The sequence below is a fragment of the Aulonocara stuartgranti genome, assembly GCF_965226115.1.
Source record: "Aulonocara stuartgranti genome assembly, chromosome: 19".
In the NCBI taxonomy this organism is placed as follows: Eukaryota; Metazoa; Chordata; class Actinopteri; order Cichliformes; family Cichlidae; genus Aulonocara; species Aulonocara stuartgranti.
The window spans coordinates 2,870,492-2,898,238 of NC_138955.1; the positions used below are offsets into that span (position 1 = coordinate 2,870,492).

At 41.3% G+C, this 27,747-nt stretch overlaps 1 protein-coding gene across 5 annotated transcripts in view; it reads left to right on the forward strand.

Moving 5' to 3' along the window:
* Positions 1–27,747, forward strand: part of cUnh14orf180 (chromosome Un C14orf180 homolog) — a 41,006-nt gene that overhangs the window by 11,367 nt on the left and 1,892 nt on the right. For 2 of the 5 annotated variants that reach the window (XM_082516923.1, XM_082516922.1), the window contains exons 2-9: positions 17,435–17,669; positions 18,463–18,493; positions 21,692–21,778; positions 23,044–23,164; positions 25,050–25,080; positions 25,165–25,273; positions 26,513–26,676; positions 26,829–26,961. In XM_082516923.1, coding sequence (XP_082373049.1) covers positions 17,517–17,669; positions 18,463–18,493; positions 21,692–21,778; positions 23,044–23,164; positions 25,050–25,080; positions 25,165–25,273; positions 26,513–26,676; positions 26,829–26,961 — 829 coding nt within the window. In that variant the 5' untranslated portion in view covers positions 17,435–17,516. Of the gene's footprint in view, positions 1–17,020; positions 17,245–17,434; positions 17,670–18,462; positions 18,494–21,691; positions 21,779–23,043; positions 23,165–25,049; positions 25,081–25,164; positions 25,274–26,512; positions 26,677–26,828; positions 26,962–27,747 lie in introns of those variants that run through there. The other 3 variants (XM_082516924.1, XM_082516921.1, XM_082516925.1) reach the window with 2 other exon arrangements.

Sequence of the window (27,747 nt, forward strand, 5' to 3'; positions counted from 1 at the left end):
GAGTCATTCAGGGGTCTCCTCCATATGGGGGGGTCTGTGATGAGATTTTTAAACAGGTGGCGCCCTGATTAGAGGAAAAGAACGTTATACCTCAGCAGAAATCTTTTGCACGTTCTGACCTTGAAAATTGGTTCAGATCACGTATCTTGGTGTCACTGTTCCTTGATGTCCACTCCTGTAGGTGTGTGTAAGAGGTTTGTGGTGAAGGTGTTGGGCAAAGGGGAATAGATGATGTCACATTGATGGATTATTCCTCTCATTGCTAGCTCCAGCGATTAGGTCAGCAGCCCAAGAGACAGCAACACGTCTTTGTGAAATGCTGATGCTAGACTTACTTACTGATTATAAGTCACTGCATCACTGCCAAGCAGATCTGTACACACTCACTGAGTTGCAGTGAATAATAGAATGACTCCACTCAGAGCAGGGGGGCAGCAGACCTCAGAGACCCAGGGTGGGGTTTTTTTTCAGTCAAATCTGAAGATGGCTCTGCGTGCTCAAAGCCCCTATTCTCTCAGCACATGCCTGACTCCTTTTTGTTTCCCTTTGTGAATGAGGAAGTGCGAGTGGCAACAAAGATGCACAAACCGCTCACACAATGTCATCCCTTTTCACAATAATGCTATTCCCCTCTTCCCAGCAGCCCGCTTTCATTTGTTCAGTAGTGAATTCTCTGGCTGTTAAACTGAGGGATTGACTGTGGTGCTTGTCAGGCTTTTATCTTTTGCCCTGATTCATTTTCATTCCCACTATGAAAGGGAGTACAGAGTGGCATCCGGTGCTATTATTTAGTCCGAGACAAGACGATCTTGCATCACAACCCCAACACGTATCATCTCATGTGAGTCATACCATTGTTTATCAAAGACGTTGCAACATTACTGTACTAAGAGAGATGATTGCACTAGAATTTTATGGACTATTATAGTGAGAGCGATGGAGCTGGTGACCACAGAGTAATGACATCCATCTACCCCCGCCGCTGGATTTAACAATACATAAATGTGATTACAGTAGGAAAATGGTTTATTCTTGTCGTATTACTGTAGGAGAATTGCACTATAAAAAGACCATTTCATAAGTTAAGGGAGGGTTTTTCTTTGATGATGGTCATTTCCTGTTTCTGCTGTTTCCAGCAAGTTTTTATTGAAAGACCCAGTAGGATTTCCTGAAATGGCCACTTGACTTCTTAAATTGTTGTCATCAGCAAAATCGGTAGTTCCTTAGCAGTGCATCCTAGAAATGGTTTGCTTCCAGTGGTACATTTCTAAGCCGCAAAGTCGATCCCAGTATGAATGTGACTTTTCTGTTCCCGTAGCATTCTCGTGAAATGAACTATGACTCATCCAGGAGGTCATAAAATAACCCAGAACAACGTCTGAGGTACTGCAGGCCTCACTTGCCTCAGTCAAGGTCAAAGTTCATGATTCAACAATAATAAAGAGACTGGGCAAAAATGGCATCCATAGGAGAGTCGAACCACAAATGATCCAAAATAACGCAAAGGCTCATCTTGCATTTACCAAAAAAACATCCTGATGATCCCCAGGATTTTTGGGAATTCTGCTCTCAACCAGAAAATCCTGAAGGAATGTGTCCAGCCATCAGTTCATCCCCTATTGCTCAAGAACACTTAGACTATGCAGCAAGATTTTGATCTGAAAAAACACATTGGCAAGTCCACCTCTGGACAGACCAAAAACTAAAATCCTCCACTGTGGCTGAATTAAAACAGTTCTGCAAAGAAAAGTAAGCCAAAATTCCTCCTCAGTGATGTGAAATAGTTTTCTGAACAGAAAATAAAAGGATGCAGCGGAGAGGAACTGCGACTGTAGTAAAAGCCTCGTGTGTAGCACTGGGGCTGCGGCATCATAAAGATAAGAGACAGGTGTTTTCTTTGCTCTCCAGCCATGTGCCACAGTGTTGCCTTTTGTCTACACACACACACACACACATAGACTTCTTTGGATGGATGCATTTTATAGCTTACATCGCAGAGAAATACACTTCTATTTCGCCTGATTGCTGTTGCCTGCTGGGCAGTTATCATGCTATTGTCACTGTTACATTGGTGGAACTAATGGATCTGATAGAAGCGTGTTTGCCGAGCCCGGGACGATGCAGTTATGCATAGGTTTATGTGGCTTTGGTGCAGAGCTACACGTGTTCAATTTTCTAAATAAGTTATGACAAATTGTATAGCTGTTGTTTTTTTGTTTTTTTTTCATAGAGCTGGGAAAAGGAAACAAGTTCATCATATATCTCCGTCATCGTGACACTGGTTCTATTTTATAATACATATTGTATAAATTGACAAATCTCTGCAGTCACATGCAGGAAAGACACTGAGGATTTAATAAAGACTCTGCCACCCTCCGTGTTTAAAAGAAGGCACGTCTGCCCTCTTCAGGCTTGGAAAATAATTTGGAAATTAAAAAAATAACTGGGTAATGTAGATGATCCGATTCAACAATGTGTTCCCTGCAAATATCACAAAATCCAATTAACCCAACAGGTGTGGCAGGTGCAGCACTGGGTGTATCACAGCAGGTGTAGCTTTTTACCCCCATGTCTTATTTTTTCTTCCGTGGAAGCCCTGAAGGAGAATATCTAACTGAACTCACCAGGTAACTTATTTGCAATTAGATTTGTTTTATTTGCCCCATTTCTCCCAACCAGCATCTGTGGCTGCTGCTGGAGCCAATTACTACCACTAAAAAAAAAAAAAAAAGTGCAAAGTAGAAATCTGGTTGTGTCGGGGTGTGAGTGTGTGAAGGAGAGAGAGAGACAGTGCATTTACAATTTGTGACAATTCCCATCCAGAGGCCAAGATTCTCTGGGGGACTCCCAGGAAATTACACCTTGCTCTCATATCATTCCATCTTTCCTGAGCCTGTTGAGCCACCCACTTCCTCACCACTTCCCCCCACCACCGCTACACCTGACACAGTTACTCCACTGCTATATGCCGGCAAAATGTTACAGCGGCCCAGTTTTTGAAAAGCCATTTCATTTTTCACTCTTGTCTGGGTCTTGCTGTAATGGGCTCCTCTCATTCCACATGGTTTCATCAGTAATACACATTCAGAGCAATACTTGCTGGCCTTCTGCGACCTCGGACAGTGGATGCAATTATGACAGGCCTAATGCCCTACCAAACTGCACTTCCAGTCTGCTTTTAGCAGAGCCCTGTGCTGTGCTGCATGTGCACTGTTCAGTTAACCAGCACGTGCAAGATCAAATTTAAAAATGACATCATTGTTGATCCAAATGAAAATTGAACATATGAATCCTTGCCAAATCTGAAATACATTCTTCATGATTTCCTACGGGCACGATTAGCAATAGTGAAAATGTTGCATTATTTTATTAATACACTTCAAAAAAGAATATGGGATGGATTTTGCACTTCTTCAATCTTTAGTGCACAATCAGGACAGAGATGTTTGTGTACGATACAGTTTCAAGAGGATGGATGCCAGGATCAGAAATGGGGACTTGCAAGATATTGTTCCCCACAGAGGGTTAAGCATAGGTTGTACTGAGCTTTCCCTTCTTTTTTCTAGTGCCAATGGGGACTAAAACAAGAGGCATGTTAAAGCCTAAAGCCCAGCAGGTGACCTGAAAGACAGATGTTTGGCTTTAGTGAACTGATCAAGTGAGAGGGACACCATGTTTTCCCAAGCCTGGTAATCCTTTGTAAAAAGGTAGAAAAGTGCTCCATCCTTCTCTGCATTACCGTATGACTTTTAGAAGCTTCCAACATTCGTTTTCTCCACTTGAGAGTGCATCATACATTGTGCCTTTATTCTAAAATTCCACTCATATATATGTACACTGTGGGGATGGACATGGGCAGCAACAACACAGGCTGTGGCATTTAAACCCTAAGTGTCCCACCAGCAGCCTGAACTGTTGATAGAAGGCAGGATTAATAATATGATGTTTTCTACAATAAATTCTGACCCGACCATCTGAATGTTACAGCAGAAATTGAGTCTTATCAGACTGGGCATGTTTTTCAATCTTCCCTTGTTCAAAAGTGTGAAGTTAGCCTCAGCTTTGTGTTCTTAGCTGACAGGAGTGCCACCTGGTGTGGTTTCCTGCTTTAGCCCATTTGCTTCAAGGTTCGACGTATTGTGTTTTCAGAGATTCTCTTCTGCATACCTTGGTTGCAATGAGCGGTTATGTGAGTTTATGATGTCTTCTCATCAGCTTGAAGATGACTGGTTATTCTCTTCTAACACCAACAAGGCATTTCCACCCATAAAACTCTGGATATTTTTTTTTCAGACCATTCCCCTTAAAATGGCTGTATGGGAAATTTTCAGTAGATCAGTATTTTTTAAAATGCATAAATCAGCCTATCTTCAAAGCCAATTATATCACATTTTCTTCCCCATTCTGATGCTCAGTTTGAATGTCAGCTGCCTGTGCCCCCCAGCTGTGTGGAGTCTTTCATAAACTGTTTATGCTGAGTCTGAGTCTGCAGAGGGTCCCGGTGATGTGGAAGACATCATGCCTCGTCCCTGTACCAAAGACGCCTCGTCCCAGTGGCCCCCAGGATTATAGGCCCGTGGCACTGACCTCCCACATCATGAAGACCCTGGAAAGGCTCATCCTGGACCAGCTGCGACCCATAGTAAGACCACATCTGGATCCCCTTCAGTTCGCTTATCAGCCTCGTCTCGGAACAGAGGACGCCATCATCTACCTGCTCAATCGTGTCTACACCCATCTGGACCAGCCGGCGAGCACTGTGAGGGTCATGTTTTTTGACTTTTCCAGTGCTTTCAACACCATCAGGCCGACCCTCCTGGGTGATAAGTTAGCAGCGATGCAGGTGGATGCTTCTCTGGTGTCCTGGATTGTTGATTACCTGACAGGAAGACCACAATATGTACGTCTCCCACAGTGTGTGTCTGACAAGGTGATTAGCAACACAGGGGCACCACAGGGGACTGTCCTCTCCCCCTTCCTTATCACCCTCTACACCACAGACTTCAGCCACTGCACAGAGACCTGCCATCTTCAGAAGTTTTCTGATGACTCTGCGGTGGTTGGATGCATCAGCAGGGATGATGAGACAGAGTACCGGGCTGTGGTCGACTCCTTTGTCACGTGGTGTGAGCAGAATCATCTGCAGCTCAACGTGGCAAAGACCAAGGAACTGATCGTGGACTTCAGGAAGACCAGGAAACACTTGACCCCTGTTTCAATCCAGGGGGTCAGTGTTGACATTGTGGAGGACTATAAATACCTTGGAGTACACATTGACAATAAACTGGACTGGGCTAAAAACACCACAGCACTTTACAGGAAGGGCCAGAGTCGTCTCTATTTTTTGAGGCGACTGAGGTCCTTCAACATCTGCCAGAAAATGCTGAGGATTTTCTATGAGTCTGTGGTGGCCAGTGCGATCCTCTATGCTGTTGCATGCTGGGGGAGCAGGCTGAGGGTCGCAGATGCCAACAGACTTAATAAACTGATCCGTAAGGCCAGCAATGTTGTGGGGATGGAGCTGGACTCCCTCAAGGTGGTGTCGGAGAGGCGGATGCTGTCCAAGATAAAGACAATGTTGGATAACACCTCCCACCCACTCCATGACATGTTGGTCAGTCACAGGAGCTCGTTCAGTGAGAGACTGAGATTACCGAAAAGCACCACTGAACGACACAGGAAATCATTCCTGCCTGTGGCCATCTCCCTGTACAACGCATCCACTTAACACACTGTTTGCTGCTACAACTACACATGTTTCTTTTCCAACTATTTATTTATAAGTGACTTATGTATGTATGTATGTATATATATGTATATATTGTACTATTCTTAGTTAGCGTATTGTCTGTCTTGTCTTAATGTTGGTTTAAAATGGAGCACTGTAACAAAAAATAATTTCCCCCAGGGATCAATAAAGTATTCTGATTCTGATTCTGATTGTCTTGACTGTGTCTACATCCCTAAATGCACTAAGTTGATTTAATGTGATTGGCTGATTAGAATATTGCATTAATGAGCAGTTGAACAGGTGTACCTAACAAAGGGACCAGTGCGTGTATGTTTTCTGCTTCGGCTTTCCCATCAGCTTTGTTTGTACTTTGTATTCAGCTCTAATTAGCGACATGCTAAACACTTGCTAATTATCAGCCTGTTAACATTGTCTCTGGGAGTATGTCAGAATGAGCTCAAATCATCAGCATGCCCAAATAGCCTGTAGTTTCTGAAAGCTTAGCTGTGATTCTTTGCTTTTTCTTTTCCAGGAAAACCAAATACATCAGGCTGGATTAAAGGGTAATACGTATAAAAGATGCATGCTAACAACTTTGCAGCAAAATTGATTTATTGAGTTTGAACACTGGTGACCGTTTCAGCTGAGCTTTAAAAGTGATACACTGATGGAAAATAATGATGCAAACTTTACAGTTTAGAATAAAATTGACAATAAAACAGGGATGTAGAAATGCATGTAGGGTATGTATGTCACATCAGTGTTTAAATAATTAATGTGAGTTCATGGCTTCCTACATAGTATATCAACACATGGCATACAGGCTGACTCTTTCATTGGTTGTTCTGGATTCTCCATGACTATATGCTTCTACTGTGCCCTTCACCGTACAGCAGCAAGGCATTCGATTTATAGAAAGCAGCATGTGGTTGGGATACATCCTGTAGCGATAAAACCAATATTGCTACATAATTATCATAGATTTTTTTTTACAGTATAACCACTGCACTTCTCCTTGAGGGGAAACTGTCAGGATGTAGATGAATTAGGATTTTATTAAGCTACAGTAATACATTTCTCATATCTACTATTTTATTGTAGGTTGCCTCTATTGTCAAGAGAGCCTACAATAAAACACTAAACGCATCAGTGGTTGCATACTAATTTTATGTGAAACACAAAGCATGTTGTCATGTTGTTTAGCATTAGCATTTTGCTTTATATTTGAGACTTCCAATAATCCAGACCTGCTGGAAAAATATAAGTAAGACGTTATATCTTCTGTGAATATAATATGTTTGTAAAGAAACAAAATATGGTATTAGATGAAAAGTTAAACTAAATTAACCCTTTAAAGCCAGTTGGAGCAGGCACGCTCCGTTTTGCGTAACTATTTTTAAATCCCAGTAGTTAGCGCAATTTTTTTTTTTTGTTGCATACGAAACCGGAAAAGTTGTACTTACATCTTATGCCATCAGCTAACCCTAACCCTAGGTCACGGTTTCCTTCCACATATGGCTTTGCAAAAATTGCATACAAAGCATTTGCAGCAACAAAAACACAATAATCCAGAAACACGCTTTGCCAATCCGATCAGCTGTTTGTAATACTTCCTACGTTGGAATAGACGTCAGCGCGAACTATCGCATGTCCGCCATTACCTGCGGACATGCGATAGTTCGAAACCGGGCAGGTAATGGCCTGGTTTTACCTTCAGGGCCTTATAAGCCTATACTGGTGTTTTTAAAAGTTATATTCTACTTTATGACTTTCTGTGTCGTTTCTGGGATGCTTAGAACTCATATTGCACTGCTGGAAATAGTTTATTTTGATGCATATGCTGTTTTTTTGCATTATAAAAATTATTTTTCGTTTTTCCTGCAGTATATAAAAATTGGTGTATTTCAGAAAAAAACTATGAAGACACTCAAAATAAATTTCCTGTGGTGGGAAACTATTTTTTGCAACTTTTTTGTATTTACAGTTTTGAGGGATAAACCTCTTAAATTTCTCTAACTAGAAATATATGTTAAAAAAACAAAAACAATTTTCAATTTTTTTGTAGTTTATTGCACTTTTTTGCAATTTATGTAATTACTATGCACTTAATGCATACATATCATTAAAATTTGGGCTATAATGGTTGTATTGATGTATAGTAACTTGAAATGCTCCCAAAAATGGCACTACAGCATGGGAAAAAAATATAATATAAGTTCTGGCGGACTTAGTTCTATGGTAGGTCTTAAAGGGTTAAAGTTGTACTCTGTTTGGATACCTTTACATAATTCGTTATGTTAGTTTCCTGATGTAAATACTTCCCTTTGCAACTGAAGTCATCAGTTTCCTTGAGCTCCCCTAAAATGTGTAATAGAAATGTTACAGTATACTTATGTTTGATAAATGATTATTTATCTTTCTACAGAAAGAGTGGTTCATAAATAGATGGGTACACTTCATCAGCTGGTCATTAAAACAAATATCAAATCAACTAAACAAACAGCAGCAGTTCAATGCATTTAGGCTTGTAGACAGGTCAAGATGAACTGCTGAAGTTCAAAACAAGCATCAAAATCTGGAAGAAAAGTGATTTAAGGGATTTTGAATGCAGCATGGTTGTTGTATATGTATATAATAATATTAGCACTTCAGAAACTTCTGATTTATTGTTCAAATATGGAGCAAACTCTCTGAGGAATGTTCCCAGCACCTTGCTAAATCTATGCCACAAAGAATTAATGCAGTTGTACCTGAGGAAAGAAGGGAACAATTAAGATTCCTAAATTGCTTCAAAGCCAATTACTGCTATGGCCAACTGAACTAGGTAATGGCTTACTTTTTAACCTGAGGAATTCCCCCAAAAATAAATGTTACACAAATTAAAAGGCTGCTCTGGATATTTATTTCAACTTTTATAGCTGGCACAAATCCACTACCAGCTGTTTCCAGCTAGCCATATGTTTTTCCTCGGCCGAATTTACTGCATGGAAGGTAATTCTGCAGTTTTAGTACATTTTACCTCTGCATTGTATAACACAAGCTCAGCAGTACATCGCAGCACTCACAGGCACAGCAGGTTAGTCTCTATGACTGCCTCTTTGCGGCCTGTCAGAATGAGCCATGGCAGAGAAGGTGGGATTGTCCCACCAGAGATGTATGCATCGGGAAGCTGTAAATCCTCCCCTGCCTTCCATTTGTTTACACCTTCTGTTTCCTGCCAAACAAACTACTAGATTTCCCGTGAGAGTTCCAGACCCACACGCAATGTCTTTAGTGGACACGGTTTTTACAGGCGTCACAGCCAGATGAAAACAGTTAAAACATCATTTTTTTAAAGGTCTGTTTGTTTGGAGCAGGGAGCAAGGCTTCAGCTCAGTTAAGAGGTGCTTTAAAATCGACATGTCGATGATTGCTGTCATTCCCCTTTGAGTAAACGACCTGATTCATTTCAACAACAAGCAATTATGTTCAGCTTTTATTCTAATCCATCTCCTTATCCGTACATCAAAACCTACAACACAGTGCAGGGAGTAGCTTTGAGACAGGGAAAAGAAATTACTGGGGAAATTTCGAGCTTAGAGGTAGCTTTGTTTCATAAAATCAAGTCCTTATTTATTGTCTGCTCCTCTGTTTTTTCTACTACTTTTTACTTTTTTTCATGTGGTTTTAGTTTGACAGTTTTTTGTAGCTTTTTTCTCTTCTATTTTTTAAATTATTTACTGTGTACTGTGTGCACACTTCCAATTTTTTATCATTTAACCAAGAATCCAAATTATGTCAAATCCCAACTGGATTCTGTTAATTAAGTGCCCTGAAATTTCACCCCAAGCTCCTTTCCCTATTATTTTGCAGTGGTTTGAAATTGTTTAACTGGAGCCACCACTAGACTAAACAGTGCTGGTGTTTGTGTGTGAGTCTGCACCTAATATTTGAGTTTTATGTCTCTGTGCCAGAATGTTTTATTAACGTGGTACCTCACAGAGGAGTTGACGTATTTCACCAGTGAAGGACGTGACCCTGGCTGTTTATTTCCCATGATGAAATTGTCCAGAGGTTGATGACTCTGTAAATAAGCAGTTCGTGGAGCGGCAGCTCTTGGCTTTCGGTGACCAATTTAATTATTATTGTTTAATCAACACAGGGCAGATCAGGTGTAGATCTCCCACAATTTTTTTTAATGTTACAGTTCAAAGAGACATGAGCACTGCCTGTGTGCCTTGGTTGTCTTATATGCTCTTGGTTCCCAAGCTTGGAAGTCCCTCCAATGACTCTTGGCTGCTGAGTGGGTGCTTGTGAATTTTCCCATGATCCACAATTAATATACACTTCCATTTTAGTGTACAAATAGTAAAGTGAATTAAGGCAACTTTTTGTTTCGAGCATAATGTTTTTTTATACTAATGTGCAAAATGAGCTACCCCTCATTTCTTTATGTTTTCCTTCCAAGGAGCCAGACTCTTGTTACTCTTTTTAATCAGTTTTTACTAACAGTTCTCCGGCTTTTGAAAGTTTTTCTTTGTACTTTCTTTGTCTGCTTTTTCTCTCATTTCAATTCAGTCCTTGTACCTGACCATTTACAGAAATTTCTTTTATTAAGCCACTTTACACTGACCTGTGAATGATTCAAGACTAAAAAAGGCACCTAACTAAAGGGATGAACCAGTGTTGTGTCCACACATAAGAGAATACAAAGAACCAATTTTCCATCCATCCATTCGCTTCCGCTTATCCTTCTCAGTGTTGCGGGGGGCGCTGGAGCCTATCCCAGCAGTCATAGGGCGAGAGGTGGGGTACACCCTGGACAGGTTGCCAGTCTGTCGCAGGGCCAACACAGGGACAGACAACCATTCACACTCACATTCACTCCCGCATTCACACCTATGGGCAATTTAGATTTTTCAATTAACCTATCCCCACAAATCGGGGACCAATTTTACATTGTATCTTAAATGTATTTATTACTAGAGGCCTGTTGGAAAAAAAACACACTATTTGTTTCTATATTTTTAGTTGAATCAACAAAAAAATGACAAAGATAACGATTTTACAGGCATATTTTGAAGGTGATTCCCACAAAAGAGTTAGCTAAAACGTGATGTGCAGTTTATTCTTAAAAATCTGAGGAAACCGAGCAAGTGAAGGACAAAATGGGCAGATGAACAGTAACTGAAAGTCATGTCTTTATGAATCTAAAAAGTCTGGCCCTTCACTTTCTCCATCTGCTTACTGAAGCCTCATCAGAAATGGCCTCAGTGAAAGGATGGTTTTCAAGAAGTTATTCTTAAGGAAGGAACGAAGGAGAAAGTGAGGTCAGTATGCACAGAGGAGCTCAGGAGAGAGTTACAACAGAGAGGGTCTAAAGGCTCTGTTATGGTTTGGGGCTTTGCTGGCACGGTCATTGGAATTATAAATGCAGAAAAGTGCCATCTGATTTGCAACAGCTTCGTTTCTCAGCATGACAATGATCCCAGTGATCCTCTGCTTATATTAACACCACTGCAGAGGTTGTTGGTTCACTTGTATATCAAAGCATATTATTTTTGATCATAATCCTGTCTCAAAGTTGTCAAGTCTGCACCCAAATAAAAAAATTCTGCTCTCTCCATTCCATTAAAAGATCATGTCATCAGTGTATTGCAAAACCAATTAACCTCCATAAGGAGAGCTGGCCATTGAGAATTTAATCAAATACTGCCAATTAATGGACATCTTGTGGTAGGAGCTGTCTGTTAATACCAGAACAGCTGAAAACTGGGCAATAACACAGTAACAGGAAGCCTGGTTTCAATAGCTTTCATTAGTGATTTTCTTCTTGTTCCTCCATACATTTAGAAAATCCATTTTTATGATCATCTCATCATTTCAGTGTCATTATCTGAAAATATCTTCATGAGCACATTCAGTGGCAGGTTTAAGAGTGCAAGAATATAAACTCTTTTATTCTCTGGGGTTCTGTTACTATAACACTGCATGTTCATAGTTGACTATATCAGCCATATCACAATGCTGTGTCAGCACTGCCTATAGATTCACTGTATGGTCAATCTATAAAGTCCTCTGTCCTCCCGCACATGCAGCTGTTAGGAATTGTGTTGCAAAGGGAGAAATTAAAGGGCCAAGAAAATGGGAATCTATAAACGTATTATACCCTGTTGTTAATGGAAATGTCATCAGCAGAAATCTCACAGCTCTACTGAGTGATGAGCCAATTTCCCCGAGTCTTTCTAAACCACTCGCATGTAAAATGGCTGGAAATGACCAGGATTAACTATGTACAGTAGCACCAGTTTGCCACCAAAAACAAAACGACCAAATTTTCCGACCAATTAAATTGAAAGGCCTTTTATCCCAGTTTTGAATGGACTACAATAAAAAAGGGAAGTCTGGAATGAAAGTGGAGCGCTTCTCTTGAAGGATGGATAATGACACATAAACATTTACTGTGTTTGGTCACTCCCTGCTGGTCACTCGCCTTCTCTGCCCTTCCATAACAACCCCTTATTCCAGATGAAGTGGGGAGTGTTTCTCTGGAGCTGCCTGCATCAGTGGTTGATTGACCATGACACTGAGCTCCTCTTGTGGCAGAGGATAAGATAAATCGTACACGAGGAGCTCACTACATTAAAGTTTCCTCAGCGCTATATTAAAACAGGATTAAAACAGTTGATGTTCCCTTTTTTTATGCAAAAAAAGTTCAAATGCACATAAAAATTTTGCAAAGGTTTTGCATGGACTTTTTTTTACTGCCTGGCCAACTTTCAGAAATCTAAGTGGAGAAGTGGAACAAAAACAACCCATTCATTTTTTGCGTTTTGGGATCATAAATCAGCCCTCTCCGAGGGCCTTTTTAGTTCCTTTGTAACCGACTTTATATAATATGCAAAAAGAAAGTGATCCTTCAATCAGGATGTTCATAATGTAGTATCACACACAAGTTTTGGTTTCACTATTAAGTCATTCTCTCTGACTCAGTTTCTAATAGAGAAAACTGAACACAGTACAGCCATCACCACTCTGTAGTATCCCTATTAGGTTCCCAGATTCATGTTTAGACTCTTGTCTGTGCTCAAGTGCTCTTCTCACATGTCTCATATTGAGAAAATTGTTAGATTAAAGTGTTGCTATGAAAGCCTCCCAGACCTCACCATTATTTTTTCCCCTTAAGTGGAGAAAACATCTATTTGCAAGCACTTGATGGACTAACCCACACCTGCATGATTATGCGGGAAGAAAGGGGGAACATGGGACACTGATAAATGATTAAATGGCAAGCAGAAACAAAATCAGCGAGGCTGCAGGTGACTTCTTAACACAGGTGGCAGGTAGGCTGTTTTCAATCACCTGTTTCACGACACCACAAAACCTTTAAAAGGATTGCTACCATTATGCTCATGTCAGCTGATGCAGAGTAAATGTGGCATTCACATTCTAAAATAAGTCCATGAGTCCGATATCACAGTATTTCTAACTGCATCTTAGCTGATTTGCATCTGTAGCATGCCCAGCGCAGCTCTGAATTGTGCTGGTGTAGCTAACAGAAAAAGAAAATGCTTTAAGTGCTTGTTGGTTGAGACACTGTAAACAGCATGACTATGCAGCCTCAAACAGTTGGTTTGAATTAAAGCTACTGTATGTTAATGAAGTGTGGCAGAGATCCCGTGATTGTCTGCATCATCGTATCCCAGATAAAATGAGTAAGCTGTGAGTGTCGTTAGTCCTGTCTCATCCTCTGACATCATGTTTTGTAAGCATTTAATTGAGACCTAAGACAAAAGCTAACAGAAAAAAAGAGGAGACAGCTTTGAGGAAAGCCACGTTTCTATATGTGATAAATCAAGAGGCCTTATTAGACTGAACAAGTGGGAGTCGACGACATCTCAAACAGCCAGCAGTCACATCATAGCTGTTGTCACATGTGAATTGCAGTGTCACTTAAATTTATTAAGAAGTCAATGTAGTCTTCTGTCGCTGGCTGTTGTCAGTAATTTACCTCCCACACAGACAAAACAAGCCTTCACTTTTTCTTTTTGCAGACAGATGCTGTGGGCTGTGAATAAGCAAGGAGGGCCAGGAGACATGTGTGCCTTCAGATGATTGCACACATGTCTCCTGGCCCAGATTTTTGTTTTCTATCTTGACTGGTGTTGTAAAAAGATTGATGAATAAAGACATCACTCTAATATTTGAATGTTCTTTGTTTGTCTCAAAAGATCAAAGACGGACAGCAGGGATCACTCACACTGTAAAAATATATGTAGATTTGAGCAGATTTGTTCACCCTTTTCTGCAAAGCTTCATCAGAAGTGTGTGTTGAGTGTGTGAGATTCCTTTACATCTGTGGATTGTCCACTAGGGGTTGCAAGAGTAGAGCAAAAGATAATGAGCTCACCAGAGATGCCATATAAGGCGATTCCTTTTAATCAAGAATTCTTAATGAAGTGATTTTAATACACTGTGACAGAGATGAGTCATTACAAACCAAGTTAAGAGGTTCCTTTCATTAAGATTTTAAGATAAGCTATGTTATTAGTCTTGACTGAATGTGTAACATGTGTGACTTTTTCACAGTAACCAGTTATGATCGTTTAGGCGATAATATCGCAGCCATACTTCCTAGTTTTCTTCTCCTAAATGAATGTTGCCCTTTGTTGCAAGGCACAGTTGGAGCGAGACCTGATCAAAAAGAAATCTGTGTTAAATGATGTATAGATGTGTCAGAATCTTAGCAGGGGGATTTGCGTTACTTTGTTTACCTGGACAGTGTTTGTCAGTAAAAGTCACTGGGTCAGATAATTGAGTAAAAAGAGACAGATGGTGGCAGCGTTTACTGCTGATTACATGGAGGTCATAAACTGCCTTTCAGTAGCTGGGGGTGTCAGGACCAAGCCTATTAAACTGCCAGAGCCTGAGTCTTTGAGGGATGCTGGTGCACCAGTGGGAAAGTGGATGGGTTTAAACAGACCACAGGAATCAAGAACAGAGCATAATATTTATATCTTTAAAAAGGGATGCAAGGTTTCATATTGGATGTGGTGTTTTGTGCAAGCTTGCAGTCCTGCAGGATATCTTGGCGGCCTCATGTCAAGAAGAATACTTAGTGTTGGCTTCATATCTTTGGACTTGGCATACCGTAGCTTGGGATGTAGCTGCTGTCACTCATACAGAGGAATATATTCCATATCAGAGACCTCTAGGCTATAGCAAAATTGCATAGAGTAGCTGTATGTGCACAATGCGGGAAATATAAATAGTATATGCTGATGTAGGGTCATGCGCAGTGTTGAGAAATGACGGGAGGACACAAGAGCAGCAATGTTCCCCTGCAAACCTGCTGGACAAAGCAAAATGTGTTAATCTAGCAAATACTCTTTTTAATAGCGAAAGATTTTCTCATTACATTAAGTCGTGCAGAGAAAAGTTCAAGTATGCATGAGGCAGAGAAACTAAGACTAAGGTTTCCAGTATTAAAGTAAAGGATGCATTGATTTTAATCTGCTGATAATTAACAGTAAAGTTCATCATTTCATACCAAATTGCACACTTGTGTACTGAGGGAGTGCGGTGATATATAAACCAGTCCAACCTGCAAAACACTGCAAATGTGCATTACACAAACCATTAACACTAATTTAATATACCAAAGTTTACTGCTCTGCAATAACCTGCAGAAGTTAAATTTATATCTGTGAATGACAGTTTCATTCCACTCTGCAGTCTGCTCGCTATCTCTTTACATTAGTGTGGTGTATTGGTGTCCCTGGGCAGTGGGGGCTGTGTTTGCTGATCATACTGATGTATAGGTCTACCAACTCCACGGGACAGGCAATCAATATTCCAATAACAGGTAGATTTCCATTCTCACCCTGCGGACTAGTGACCATCAATCTATATCTATGTCAAAACAATTGTAAATAAAAGATCTGTGTTTCTGCGTTGGGAGCAAGTCAAAAGAGTTAATTGTCCAACAGCATCCCAGCCAACATGCAAAATGCAAGACAGCAGTTGTACAGACATCACATGCATGGTATATAGAAGTGTGAGTTTTTTATGATGTCAACTTTGCATATCAGTTTTATGGTGATTTATATTTTATAACTACTGTTTTATGACGTATTTGCAAGAGCATCAACTGTTTAAATATTGTTTCTCTCATCACTGATTTCAGTGTAGTGGGCATTACCCAGGCTGAGGGCTTCCAGATCATTTAACGATGATGGAGTTTTTTCATGGTTGGAAAAACACAGTATTTTTGAAAGGATTGTTCTCTATGTTTTGGGTGGGCTTCCAGTTGCATAGTTGCCCCAATAGATAAAGATCCAGTCCCTTCACAGTTCAGTGTGTCGTTTCAGTTTGGCTGGCCTGCAGTTTTGAAATGGAGATCCACACTCTCTGCCAGTGGCCTTCCAACTCACTCATATCAGAAGCTTTGCTTACTGTCTAACTGCATTATGGCTGTGCAGCAGGATAGTAGAGCAAGCACAATTACGTGTCTGTTTTATCCAGGTCTCTGGGCAGGAAGGAGATAAGTTGGCCTGCATCAGCATAATGTCACCTCACAGCTTATAGATAAATTTGCGCTGTTCACAGTTCGACACCTGACCCGAAGTGCGAGTTTAATGCCTTCTCATCTCCCATTCCCCAGCTTTACAAACCATTAAAATCCCATCTTGCTTAGCAAGGTGCATTGGACACTAATGGAGACTGACTCTGCCCATTTGCCTTGTTGTACACCATTCATTTCCTCCTCCTGCCAAGCTTATGACCAAATGGACTGACAGTAGGGATGCTGCTCTCAGAGTCATGATCTTCTATATGATCCAGCAATCAAGATATGGCCATATCACTCATCTCTACATCCCGTCCATTCCTGTTGGCACAGGTTTGCCTCGGATTAGTCTTGAGTGTTAAGGTAAGTGAGCAAACATCCGCAGGAGGCGCTCCTCCTGAATAAATATTTGTTGTCCTTGTTTGGATAGTGAGTCTTTTCTCTTATATGGCTATTTCTAATGATCCTGTGTTTTTCTCTGCGGTTTTCTTTCCGTTACAGAATTGTGCTTGGTTGCACTGTATTCCAAAAACATGCTAACACAGCATTTGGTGAATAATTCTTATGTATGTCTCATTTATAAATCATGAGCAGGGCAGTAAGAATCAAAATTTCCTCATACTGTTAATATGCATAATGTACTGCACACAGCACAGTATCAGAGGAAAAAAAGGGGTTCTCACAAAAGTGAATCGAATTATATGCAATATTTAAAGCTGTAGTAGATAATATACATGTGCCACTATGTTTGCTTTTCATCATCAAAACATAAACCTTTGCAGTTTCCCTGTTCGAGGATTGGAGAGAGACTCAATGTGCTCAGCAGACTCTGGAGGAGCTACTGTACATGTTTAGAGCAGGGATTGGCTGAGAGCGCTGTCACTCAAACAGCAAATACTCTCCAACTTCCTCTGTCCTCCTTTCCTGGTGCAGCCTAGGAGGAGGGAGGGGAATGAATCTTTTCTGTGTGAGTCGCCAGTGCTCCCTCAGACTGCTCCTTACAACCTGTCCTTGACTTACTGTGCACAGACGAGACTGAGAGGAAGCTGCACTGCTCCCTCCTCCTCCTGTCACATTCCTGTTTTGATTCATGTGAGCGGCAGCGGTCTGAAAACATTTCACTGTGTGGCTGCTTCTTTCTACCTGTGGTGCTTCAGCAGACTGGTGAAGGGAGGAACGCTCGTCCTCGGCCGGTGGAGCTCTGATGGGAGGCAGCGCTGACTCTGGCTGGGACTGGGGATGCTGAACAGAGGGAGGGAGGGCCTGTTTGAGCTGGGACAGCAGCTCCAGCAGCAGGGGGAGTACCAGGCCGCCCTCCACTGCTTCCTCAGCTGCCTGCTGGGACTGACTCATGTGCAGAACTTCACCTCTCTGCCCAACTGCTTACACCAGGTGAGCCAGATGGGAACTGGATATACTCACACCCACAAAATGTCACACAGCCATAGATTCTGTCTTTCTGTGTGTCTTTCTCTTCCACATGTGCCAGCATGAATTCACGTGTGTGTTACCTACATCTACACATTTTTTGCCCTACCATGTATTTGCACAGCTGTCCAAACACATGTGCATCACTTCTCCTTTTGAGCGTCATAAATTAGCAAACATCACAACACAAAGGACACATTCAGTATATTCAATGTCAAACCTGACAGCACAGTTCATCATGGGTCTCTGTGTTGACACTGTAAAATCATTCGGTCTCGTAGAACTGATGATGTGCATGCTGCTATTAGCGGTGCTGAGTTCAAGCCTAATGTATTCCATAGAAACAGTGGCACTGTTTATGGTAATAGCGTAGTATCCCGTTAATATTTCCCCCATGGTGTGTGGGCTATGCGTGAGATCAGAGGCATTATGTTTGGGCTCTGTGCAGCCAAGGCCAAAGTCTTAGCAGATTAAACACTGGGGTTGCTTTAGAAGACCCTCCCACAAAGGTAGAGCTACAGTTTTAACCGTCTTTGCTTGTGCCTGAAGGAATGTCCCTGATGTCAAAACATAGCCTTTACTCCACAACTTTGGAATGCATGGCATGATGTTGACCAGCCCAACAGTGCTGTGAGGAGAGCACAATTATTTGTTTTGACAGCTCGTGACATCATGCATACGCCTACCCGTCTGTGATGTTGGAAGTGAATTATTTAATATTTAACTACGTCCCTTGGTTGTTTTTTATGCTTTACAGATTGCAGAACTCTTCATCACTGAAAAGAATTGTATCCTTTACTAACAAAAGAGGAAAAGCTGATCTGACACTTTTTCTGCCCCTGTCCTTTAAGCCTCTAGCAAGCAGCTAACTATAAAACTAGCTCTTCGACTCTGTAAACCTGTTGTGTAAAGGCTTGTCACTGAGGCAAGCTTGGCAAATTCCACCACAATGAACCGTGTAGACCCTTTATAGAAAGCAATGTAAAGCAGAGAGGATGAGGGGATGTCTTTGAGGCATTTGTCCCCAAATGCCTCATGTTTTGTGTGGAGCCCAGGTTGTGTGTCTGTCTCTTAAGAGGATTTGTAGGCTCTTATCTCCACACAACAGAGTGGGAAAGCACTAATTAACCCGTATCTGCGCTGACTAGCCTGTGCATTGCCACTTCACTGCTTCTATAAACTATAGCTGTAAAGGACAGAGAGATAATAGAGAGGTGTTATGTTTCAGGATATATTACCTCCATGGCTCCTCTCTCTGTTACTGAGACACTCCAACACTTTACTTGCCAGCTCAGGTTATCTACCTCAGCAGGGCTCTAGCGCTCACTGTCCATTTTCCAAAATAGGTCAATTTGCTGAGCTTCATTTTGTCAATAGCCATTACAGTTCGCCCCTCTCAGCATGGAAAGGTATCTACTTACAAGGGTCATCTTCCAAGATGGGGTTAAATTTTTTTAGCATACGATACACTCTTTCCTGAAGTCAGTAAGAGTAGCGTGTGGTGTCATGTCAGATTTGGCTATTTTATTATGCAACGCATATTGTTTTGGTTTAATGTGAAATTACAAGCATTGCAGGTCAGATACAGACTGAAATAGTTTGCATAACAATGAAAAAGGGTTATTGCAGTCACGAAAACAACGCTTCGAGATTGAACCATTTTTGCCGTTTAAATTGCTTCCAACCTTTCAGTTCTTTTAGTATTTTTCATGATAATCACAGAAGCTGAAGCAGTGATGTTTTGGTGCATTTGTGAATACCCTCTGGGGAGGTGAGGTGAGGGGTCAGTCTGCTCAAACTGGGAGCAGGATGTGGGAACTTTTTAGTGTCACGCAAATGCTGTATGAGAACAGGATTGGCAGCGTCTTCTCATGTGTTATTTCTAACCAAAAGCATGATAAGAAAACCAATGAGTCCAGACAAATAAACTATATTAGTTGCACTTGATAGTCATAGTACCAGTGCAATGACTGCTTAAGGCTTGATGTGTTGTTATCAGAGCTGGAACCGTCCACAAATGACCTTTATTCAAAGCCAAAAGCTGTTTTAGCTCATGAGTGTTACTGATATGTGTTTCATGGAAAGAAAACTGCGTGGCACACGCGGACTTTAACTTCCAATAAAGGTGGATTTCGGATAAAGATGCAGTTATATCCCGATTTCAGATTTCTGAAGTACAATTAGTTAAGTTATATCTAATTAAGTCACGTTTCAAGTTTCTTAGGTGTACTATTCCACAGCAAATTCCAATTTCCTCCCTACTAAAATAGGTTGTACACTTGAGGTGAGCACACGTGTGATCAGATGCCTTTGAAGGTTCCAGAGTTTTGGAGTGTAGTCCAATTACAGTTTCAGAGAGGGTGTGGATGAGAGAATGGAGGTCATTCCCAGGAGAGCATTGTGTGAGGTTCCTGTTGTTGCATTGTTATAGTCCAGGCTGACTAAAAATAGCAGACAGAAGTAGCGCTGTGACCTTTGGTGACGGCTGTTCCCCTCATCCTCCCTCACAGATGGTCCGGCTAAACAGGTGACTCCCAGGAGCGGTGACAGGTATTTCTAACCATCTTGTAATAGAGCTCTAAGCTTGCTCAAAAATGTGATCAAAGCAAAAGCAGTACAACAGTCATCCTTTTCCAGTGACTTATAAAAGTGCTCAGTTTTTCTTCTGTACAGCACATTAAATTATTTAAAAGCACTTCCTCTAAAAGCATTTCAACATTCATCCATCACCATTCCTCATCCTGTTACTAATCAGCTCAGGAGTACACGTTTTCTTGCATTTCTTACATCTTAGATCTTGTTTTGTTTTAATTGTAGTGGGTCTTTGTCTCTCGGGCAAATATGGTACTGTGCAGAAGTCTTGAGCCACACCATGTTTCTTTATATTTTGCCAGGAAAATGGGAATTAGTTGCACAAGTTCATTGAAACATGTGCAAACGTGTTTCCCGATGGATCTGCGTTGTGTCTAAATCTGTCTGTATTATCTGTGTTCATACTTTCATCAGTTTTTGACAAGATCCCCAACACAACTGACTTAAAGATACAATTTAAAATTGCTCCTTTGCTAATCTGTCTGTTCTGTGTAGACACGACACTGTTTTATCCCCCGAATGAGTCATACTTCAGTGTTAAGTGGGTTAACAAACAAACAAGGAAAAAAACTGGACAGGAAATGAGTGAAAAACAGCCAATGTCCAAAGATGAACTTTGTGAAGATTTTTCAGAAAGACTGGGGCACTGTGCTCAAGACCATTTGTGGAATCAAAATTTAAAGAAATATGGGGACACTCAAGAATTTTAAACAATTCTGTATATGGCTTGGCTCATGTTTTTTTTAATAGCATGACGCACTAAAAAATATTTTAAAAATTGTATATTATATATTATGAAAAGCATTATAGGATTTATTGGCATGTAGCGTCACAGCAGAGCTGAAAAGAGGCACACATGAGAAATCTGGTGTTAAGTCGGACATTTAAACAAGCACGCCTGAGTTTATTTTAAGCCTTCTCCGTCCCAATTGGTCTTTAAACTCACCTGACAAACATCAACGGTGTCGTTTTACAGTGGAACAAAAACCAAGTGCATGGAATGTTTCAAGCGAGCTATTTTTAGGACGCTTAAAATAGAGTCTTTTCATGGAAACAAAAACCTGCCAAATCAGATCAGTCCAAAACATCATGTACAAAAAATATACACAAAAACGACAAAGGAAGGCAATACAACAGAGATATGAGTCGTTATGTGGCATGTCTATATTATCAGACTGAATGTCTGACATGTTTTGGCTCACAAAACCACAAAAACAGCAGGCAGAGTGACTGACCTCTAATCTAATGTGTCCTGGAGTACTGTATGCTGTGTTTGCCCGTGAGATGAAAAAAGTGTGTTGTCTATGAGCTGTGCAGCAGAGACTGTTTTTAACTTAAGCAGCTGCCTGTAATCCCTCTGATATCCGAGACTGATCCTTCACCCATATAAATAGATGGGAAGGCCCTCCAGTTCATACAGGCTGAAAAAATGTTCTATGAAGTGGCATTGATCGAGCTCACCGCTCTTCAGGGGAGCACAGGCAAGTACTTTTCATGTTATGCTATCAAGGAATACTTCTGGGAATATGTGTGAAAACACATAGCATGTCCTATAGAGCGTGCACTTTGAATCCGTGTGGTTTTGGCATGTCCTCGTGATTTCTTAGAATTTCGATTTCTCCGAAAACCACGACATCTGGCAGTACTCTGGTGTAAAATAAATACACAACTCTTTCAGCGAATTGCTGAACGTTTTCCGAGAGTCTTGTGTTCACTGCACAAAATTTGTCATCAGGTTTGTCCGTAGCTCAGTATAACTGCGGTTTCACTTGGATTTGAGTGGATCAGTTACTTTTAAAGGCATTTTTCTGGTGATTAAAACAGTTAATCAACACATTGTTATTTTTCTTCACCAATTTTACTTTTGTAAAAATGAAGGAATACTTTTTTCTTGTTGTTGTTCAGGCAATATGACATCGCATTTTACCCAACTCCATCTTTGTTTACAATATACCCGGTCGAGCTTTATGCGAGCATTCACAGCAAGGCTGCTCATTCATCACCTGCTGCTGCCGCTGCTCCAGACGCCTGCCTCTCTGTCTGCTGCTGAGGCAGCAGCGCAGTGTAGCATGGGCACAGTGGAGATCAGGGATGGAGTAGAAGACAAATGGCCACAGTTTCTCATTACGAGCTGTGTGTCACTACAGAATACTGAAGCCCCTGATTCAGCACTCATTCAGATTGGATGCTGGACTTCTCTGGGGGCAGAGCTGGCACTATAGCTACAGCTTACAGCTTTCTTTTCCTCCCCAGTGCTTTCAAAATGTGCCCTTTCCTCTTTTCTCTGTTTCCCCCAATGTAATTGTCATTTTGTCGGTTTTGTAATGCAGACTAATGTCTTTACTTCTTACAATGATTTATTTGCATTTAGATGTGGCGTGGATTGCAAGCCAAGCATCTTCTATGTGTGTGCTCTGTGTGTTCAGTACTTGCATGATGTTTGTGGTGTGTCACTCTGCGTGCGTCTCAATGCTCCAGGGGGTGTGGCGAGTGTGTTGTTTGACTCCCTTATCTGCTCCCTCCTGCCCTTATCTCTTGTGTCTCCAGTCCTCAGTTGGCTCCTCTTTATTGTTCCGGCTTCAAGTCCACAGCAGTGCCAGACAAGTTGATACAGACAGATACCCGGCTTTCGGGGAGATTAATTTTTTGTTAAACTCTTCAGTGGAAGAGGAGGGTAGCGAGGAGCAAGGTTAGCTCAAAAGAGCGTTGTCGGGTCGTGATTCCATGCCCTGTGTTTGTGTAACAGGGCCTCAAGAGGAGGCTCCGCTGGGCTCCGCGGGATGGACAACCCCAGAGGAACTTTCAGAGCAGGCCTCCCAGGCACAGCACCTCGAACGGCTGGCTCAGCTTTGCATCATGAGCAAACAGTAGGTAAAACTGTGTCCTCTCAAAGCCTCCGTTACGCTGTAATTAATGGGGTGTTACATGTTCCGCTACTTTCAGGTCTCTCTGTATTAAATAAACTGACTTTTAGTGCTTGCTTTAACTTATTTATCATTTATGCATGATGTAGGCATTGCTGTGTGTGTGCTTTTGTATATTCTGCTGTATTTTGCCCATCATCGTCTAAGAGAGATGAAAAAAATGTTGCTGGCTTAAATATGACAAGGCAAACTGTAAGTTTTGCCTTTGTTGCTGTTAAAGATTTTAATCATTTTGATTATGAATAACCCATTGTTTATAAAGTGAAGTCATCATCTTATTAATAATAATGTCAAGATGAGTTAAAAAGGAATAAATTACTGTCACCTAACTTCTTCGAGTTTTCTGTTTTCTAAAGGTTTGATGACCTTTTCTGTTGCTATCTCTTAATCTTTATTAATTATCCAAAACTATAAGCGCAGCCATCGCTATTACACATGCAGTTTTCCCATTCTGGAAATTTCTGCAAATTCCTTCAACCAAACAAACCACAGCTTCAAGCCTTTTCAGCCATGGTCAAATTTTCATGCAGATGTAGAAAAAAGAGACACCGCGCTCTATGCGAGCGTTACAGAAGGAACACCTTAACTGGATCTGGTGTCTCCTGTTGCAGGGGTACTTTGTTAGGCCACAGAATGCACCCATTTTCTGTGCCTCTGTTTTCATTGTTGGGATTAGGCCATTTAACCTGATTGCCTGAGAGGGTGACAGAGGGTGGAAGGTGTGCTCGGTGGAGGGCTGGTTACACTGCTTCATTAATGCAAGCAGCATGCAGTAGTTAAAGTTAAATGAGATGGTACTGATTGTGCATGGCTGTGGAGGATTGCGTTTCTGCTCTTTGGTGGTTTCTGTCCAGACTTCGCAAACTTACTCTGAAAGGATTATACAGACTGAACAAAATAATCAAAAACTGCACACAAACTGACTCTGGTTTCTTTAAATAATGACCAATCTCTTACTGCGCCCGCTATAAGCGGTGGTTTTAGAGCTTCCTCCTTACAGACAGGAAGTTGTAATTGTTACTAAATCTTTTAACAATGTCATAGGAAGTCCTTTGAGCTAGTGAAGGGCTTTTCTGCCTTTGCTGATCACGTATCCTCTGAGAAAGACCTTCTAAAGCATTGCAAACTGACACCTGACCATTACTAATTGAAGGAAAGTACGGGTTTGGAACAGCGAAGCTGACATCTGTCACACTAAACAGAGCTTGCTCTACATCTATAGGCACACGTGAGGGTGTTAGGGTGATGAATGTCCTTGGCAGACTTTTCAGTGCCAATATGACTGGAACAGCTGGCAGATCTTCAATGAAACCCATCATGTTCACCTAGCTTAACACTAAGCAGGAGTGAGGCAGAGGGGCCGGAGATAGTAAACCAACCTGTGAGCGCCATGCCCTTTGTAATTCACCCTGAGAATAGACAGTGGATGGCAGCGCTGGCAGAAAAAGAAGGTTTCCACTTCCTCCATAAAGTACCTGAGCATCCGCAGCCCTGCTGTCCGTGTCCAATCACAGCACACGTGTGTTTAGATTTGTCATGCTGATGTGCCCCGAACACAGAAACTGATATGCTCCCCTGACAATGAAGCGCGTGCCTTTTCTGCTTCATTGTGGTCTGGAATTATTATCGTCACTGGAAATATTTGCCCGTAACATGTTTATGTTTTCAAACGGAAGAAAAATGTCGGCTAGATGATGTTTGATAATTCAAAGTCATCCATTATTAACATACTGTAACACATTTATTGTCAGCAAATATTTGTTCCAGAAAAACAAAGTGGCGTTGCCTTTAGTTTATTCGTTTCATTTGTCTTTCCTTTTCCTTTTAGACCTCATCTTGCCCTAGAATACAGCGGTAAGGTATGTAAAAATCGGATATTTGAACCAATAGAATATTATAACTCTTCTGTAAGCTTTAAAATAATACATCTCTGCTTCTTTCAGGCTACAAAGATTCACCAGAGGGCCTTTGGAAATGACCATCCAATTACAGCTAGAAGCCTTGAGCTCATGGCAACCGTATATGCTGAAATTGGCAAGACTGAATATTCAGGTAAAGGATAGTTGAATAATACAGACTAAACACTTATGACACAGGGATTTACTGTACGCACATAAATATACAGTGAAAACAAACATGGGTGTATGATTCAGAGAGTAGTATATAGAATAAGGGTGGAGACCTCCGTGTCTTATGATGTTAATCCCTGTTGTAGAGCGCACACAACACAGTCTCATGCCATGAAAATGTTAAATTAATTCACATTTGTGGTGATGTTGGACACAGGAACGTGCAGAGTGACAGTTTAAGGTTGTGGATTTGTTGCACAGTGTGCATGCTTGGCTTACCTGACTCTGAACTGTGCATTTTGTTAAGACGTAGAAACAGTTTAGTGTTGAGTCAGCTTACAGAGACACCCGTGCAGAACAAGAGCAGCTGCACCAAGACATGAATATAGACCATTAAAAAGGGGAAAAATACTTGTTGTTCACCTCAGTTTGTCTTAAAATGTTTGGTGAAACGCTGGAAAAATTAAGGCTCTGTGCATTGTTTTGTTTCATTTTGCACTGAGCAGAAAGGGCTCCTTTTTGGCCTGCACCATGATGGCAGGTTTAAATGTTTACACCCCATGTCCCTCACATACCCTTGACCATTAAGTAGGTCAGTCAGCCCCTCCCTCTGCTAGAACATTGCCTGCATGTATTTTCAAGCTGATGTAGACTTAACTGTAACTGTATGTGATATGTTGAAATTATAATTGCATATGTGTCCCAAAATATCTGAGCCTTCACTTCATTTCAAGTCATCTTTGATTCAAGTCTGCACCTATTAAAAAGCCAAAGTTCTCCCCAGAAGTAAAAACATGGACTAAATAACTGACCTAAGATATTATTGTAACTAGCATGTTTTTATTAATAACTGAAGTCATCTGAGAGAGAATTTATCCAGCAATGCTGACACATACACAATAGTAGGCAACTTTAGGCAATGTGTGTGTAGTCTGTAGTGGCTAATTTTTATTTCTATTTATTTCTTTTTTATAAACTGTGATGAGATCCAGATTTTTTTAGAGGGCCTGATATAATTGATAGCTTTTTCACACAGTGAGCACTGTGCAGTTGTGCTGAACTCCCACGGCTGCACTGTACCCGGTGCAGACGGAGTTAACACACTTCCGTCTTGCCTCCTGTACATTTGCATGTTGAGCTTGAGTTCTGCTCTGTCTTGACTGGAGACTCCGATGTTAAGCTGCTCGTCTCATGTTCTGTATGGTCATGGTTCTCTTCCTAGACTCTCTGGGTCAATGTGTGTCTGCACTGTCCAAACGTTTCGCTGCTGCAGAGTCTCTCAGAGACTCGGTCAGCTGTCTTCCTCATTCCCACCGGGAGAAACACTCAGAGGTACGCCACAGAAAGGATACCCACCACCATCAGGAAGACACACTTAAACCTAAGGTAGGTAAAACACCTGAGGGTATCTGGTTGGTGTTATTCTGATTTATTTCTGTGTTATATGAGGCAGCTTCTTTGGAATAGATCTGTTCCAGCTGTTTGCTGCTGGCCTTTAATGCAATAAATGTGCTCAATGTGAATTTTATCTAATGTAGTTAACCAACAGCAAAGTCCCCACCTCCATCCTAAAGAAGCCAAGTTCCAACTACAGACTAGACACAGAACTCAACCACAAACGTAAAGGCGAGCGCAGAGTTCGATTCAGGGAGCCTGAGACCACAGTGCACGGTGAGAAAGCATGCACGCAAACAATTTGTAATGAGTCCATCCTGCTCGGTTTTAGGCTGCAAGATGTGTTTGCACAGAGAACATGTTGCCCTCTGGTGCTTTTCATTGGTATTTTTATTCTTAAAAATGTGTTGCTATCCCAGCTTAGATAGGAACCCTCAGCCCAAAGCTGCACATGCCTTCGAATTTACATTAAAGAGGAAACCCAGCTAGTATTAAAACACCCAGAAATTGCATCATAAACTACTGTCATTTGGGGGTTCTGTGCTACTTAAAAATAACGTAATGCCAAGAGGTGTCCACACATGAGCAAGAGATTTATTCTTTTTAATTAATTATGCATGCAAATGAGGCACTGTGGAGTCTGTTCAAGAGAGACAGTGGCGACTGAAAGGGTACAGCAGCTGGTTTGTAGCTGCTGCACATCATGAGGTCAGCTTTCAGTGACTGACTGACCTCTTTTCTTTTGGCTTTGCAGACATTCCTTATTGTGACTGTTTAGGTGGTAAGTCTGTCTGAAAAATAACGTTACTAATGAGCACACGAGAGTTTCAAAAGTGCACTCATAAAGAGGAAAGAGGCTGTCAGGCTTGTAGCAGCATTAGCATTAGAATTGTTAGGACTCCACGTGGCACACACGCTATGGGGAGTTTAGCACGCCACTGTCACGTCTTGTTTGACAATGCCTGGAACAGCAAATATTAATGTAAGCTTAACTAATCTACAAAAACATCCTCTGAAACCTGACACTTGAGGCCTCGCCTCAAACGACAAAAGAAATGTGCA